Source organism: Primulina huaijiensis, chromosome 9 (assembly GCF_012295235.1).
Source record: "Primulina huaijiensis isolate GDHJ02 chromosome 9, ASM1229523v2, whole genome shotgun sequence".
In the NCBI taxonomy this organism is placed as follows: domain Eukaryota; kingdom Viridiplantae; phylum Streptophyta; class Magnoliopsida; order Lamiales; family Gesneriaceae; genus Primulina; species Primulina huaijiensis.
The window spans coordinates 17,924,029-17,926,419 of record NC_133314.1 but is presented as its reverse complement, the minus strand read 5'-3'; the positions used below and the strand labels follow the sequence as shown (position 1 = coordinate 17,926,419).

The 2,391-nt window shown below is 39.4% G+C and overlaps 1 protein-coding gene across 1 annotated transcript; it reads left to right on the top strand.

Moving 5' to 3' along the window:
• Window positions 1-39: 39 nt before the first annotated feature.
• LOC140985189 (endoglucanase 9-like) lies at window positions 40-2,391 on the top strand. The gene is made up of 4 exons (XM_073452963.1): window positions 40-748; window positions 852-987; window positions 1,429-1,601; window positions 1,691-2,391. Exons 1-4 carry the CDS (start codon window positions 347-349, stop codon window positions 2,090-2,092), a joined length of 1,113 nt encoding a protein of 370 aa, XP_073309064.1. The 5' UTR covers window positions 40-346; the 3' UTR covers window positions 2,093-2,391.

Genomic DNA, 2,391 nt, shown 5'->3' with positions numbered 1-2,391 from the left:
AAGGTTGGATAAGATTTATAGTTCCTTATAGTTATGCGTTGAAATTAAGAAAGTTTTCATTTCACCTATCATTGTTCAAAATCAATTGGAGTGCATTCTCGATGGCTGAATGCCTAACATTATAACACATGGTATATTTGGTGTATTAATATTTCAACTCAAATGCTTTACAAGTATGACAGAAGAAATGCCACATTACAATCACTATGTCACATAGGCTATCATCCCGGACAATAAATGCTCCCGCTCCCCAATACATTAGATAGTCTAAAGTTTTTCTTATACTTTGCAGGTCGGACAAGGGGATACATCTGGAGGACCGACTCCTAATGACCATTATTGTTGGATGCGCCCAGAAGACATTGATTATGACAGACCCGTTACGGAATGTCATAGTTGCTCCGACCTTGCTGCGGAAATGGCTGCTGCTTTGGCTTCGGCATCCATTGTTTTCAAGGACAACAAAGCCTATTCACAAAAGCTCGTTCATGGTGCCAAGGCTCTCTACAAGTTCTCTAGAGATCAACGTGGCAGATACAGTGCAGGTAACGAGGCGGCAACATTCTATAATTCCACAAGTTACTGGGACGAGTTTGTGTGGGGGGCAGCTTGGATGTATTATGCTACGGGAAATGCATCATATCTTCAGCTTGCCACAACTCCTGGTCTTGCCAAGCATGCAGGTGCCTTTTGGGGAGGCCCTTATTATGGAGTTTTAAATTGGGATAATAAGCTTCCTGGAGCTCAAGTAAGTGGAATATAGATGGTACCCTTTAGTTTATGTGCTCAAATGATAATACTAAACAGTATTGAATGATGGTTGGTGATTGATCATTTTGATTCTCTATTAGGTGCTTCTGAGTCGTCTGAGGTTATTCCTCAGCCCAGGATATCCATATGAAGAAATTTTGAAAACATTTCACAACCAGACTAGCATATTCATGTGCTCGTTCCTACCATATTTTACAACGTTTAACAGAACAAGAGGTAAATGTCTGCTTCATTGCGATTTGATAGCATAAACTTTTAGATAAGATGATTATTAATTAAAATATCAAAGCTAGACATAAAAAGCCGCAAGCTTGATTCTCATTGCCACAATTTATGAAAAAGAGTTTCCAAGTACTTCAGAATTTATTTTGCATTAAAATGATTTTATAATAGTTTAGGCCTTTGGAGATTTATTTGAAATGGTATTGGAGCCACTCCAAGAAAGTACTACGTTAAAGTATCACCACTGGCCATATACATGAAAAAGGGTTTTAGATCAAATGCTTCGGCATAGAGAAAGTTGGCTAACATAAAAGGGCATGTTGGAGAGTATAAAGATTAAATTTCCCGACTTTTTAACAATTTAAGCTTCATATGAAATGCATATTCAATAATTTAGTTGTTTTATTCTTAAGCAAATATTTGTTACTTGAACAGGAGGAATGATCCAATTAAACCACGGAGCACCTCAGCCTCTTCAATATGTAGTGAATGCCGCTTTCCTTGCAACATTGTTTAGCGATTATATGAGAGCTGCTGATACACCTGGTTGGTACTGTGGACCTCATTTTTACTCTACCGATACCCTCCGAGAATTTGCGCAGACACAGGTACACGACTTGCACTTTTCATTTGTCGACTTCTGCTGAAATCGTAGATAATATTAGACTATCCTCAATTTTGGATGCTCAATTTTCAGATGGATTACATTCTTGGCAAAAATCCCCAAAAAATGAGCTATGTTGTGGGCTTTGGCAATCACTACCCGAAGCATGTCCACCATAGGGGTGCCTCAATACCTAAAACCAAGATCAAGTATAGTTGTAAAGGAGGATGGAAATGGAGGGACTTGAAAAAAACAAATCCGAATACCGTAGTTGGAGCCATGGTTGCTGGACCCGACAGGCACGATGGATTCCACGATGTGCGTTCTAATTATAACTATACAGAGCCAACACTTGCTGGAAACGCAGGCCTTGTGGCAGCTCTTGTTGCTCTATCTGGCGGCGCAGACATGGAAATCGACAAGAACACGATTTTCTCTGCTGTGCCACCTATGTTTCCGACACCACCACCGCCACCAGCTCCTTGGAGACCGTGAGTCGGGTTCATCTGTTTCTTTGATCCGTAAAATCTTGGAGAACTAATGTTGAATGTAGTTATATTTGAAAAGTTTACAAGGGACAAAACTATGAGAGCAGCGAATTTTACACTGGAGTAGTTAGAGTAACTTGAAGAATTAGCCAGGGCCAAACATGATCTTGTCTGAATTTGTGTGGTGTATGTATGTATTTATTCTATACTATGTAAAAGCAATGTTTTTGGTTGTACACCAGAGTTTAAACATGAACGGTTGACTTGTATCTGATTCAAGATTGTGCAACTGGTTTTCTTTGTCTA

Bases quoted from the DNA above. Each gene is read 5' to 3' on its own strand.
- LOC140985189 (XM_073452963.1), top strand. From the start codon at position 347: ATGCGCCCAGAAGACATTGATTATGACAGACCCGTTACGGAATGTCAT. The intron at 749-851 runs GTAAGTGGAATA...ATTCTCTATTAG, and splicing joins ATAAGCTTCCTGGAGCTCAA to GTGCTTCTGAGTCGTCTGAG. The intron at 988-1,428 runs GTAAATGTCTGC...TTACTTGAACAG, and splicing joins AACGTTTAACAGAACAAGAG to GAGGAATGATCCAATTAAAC.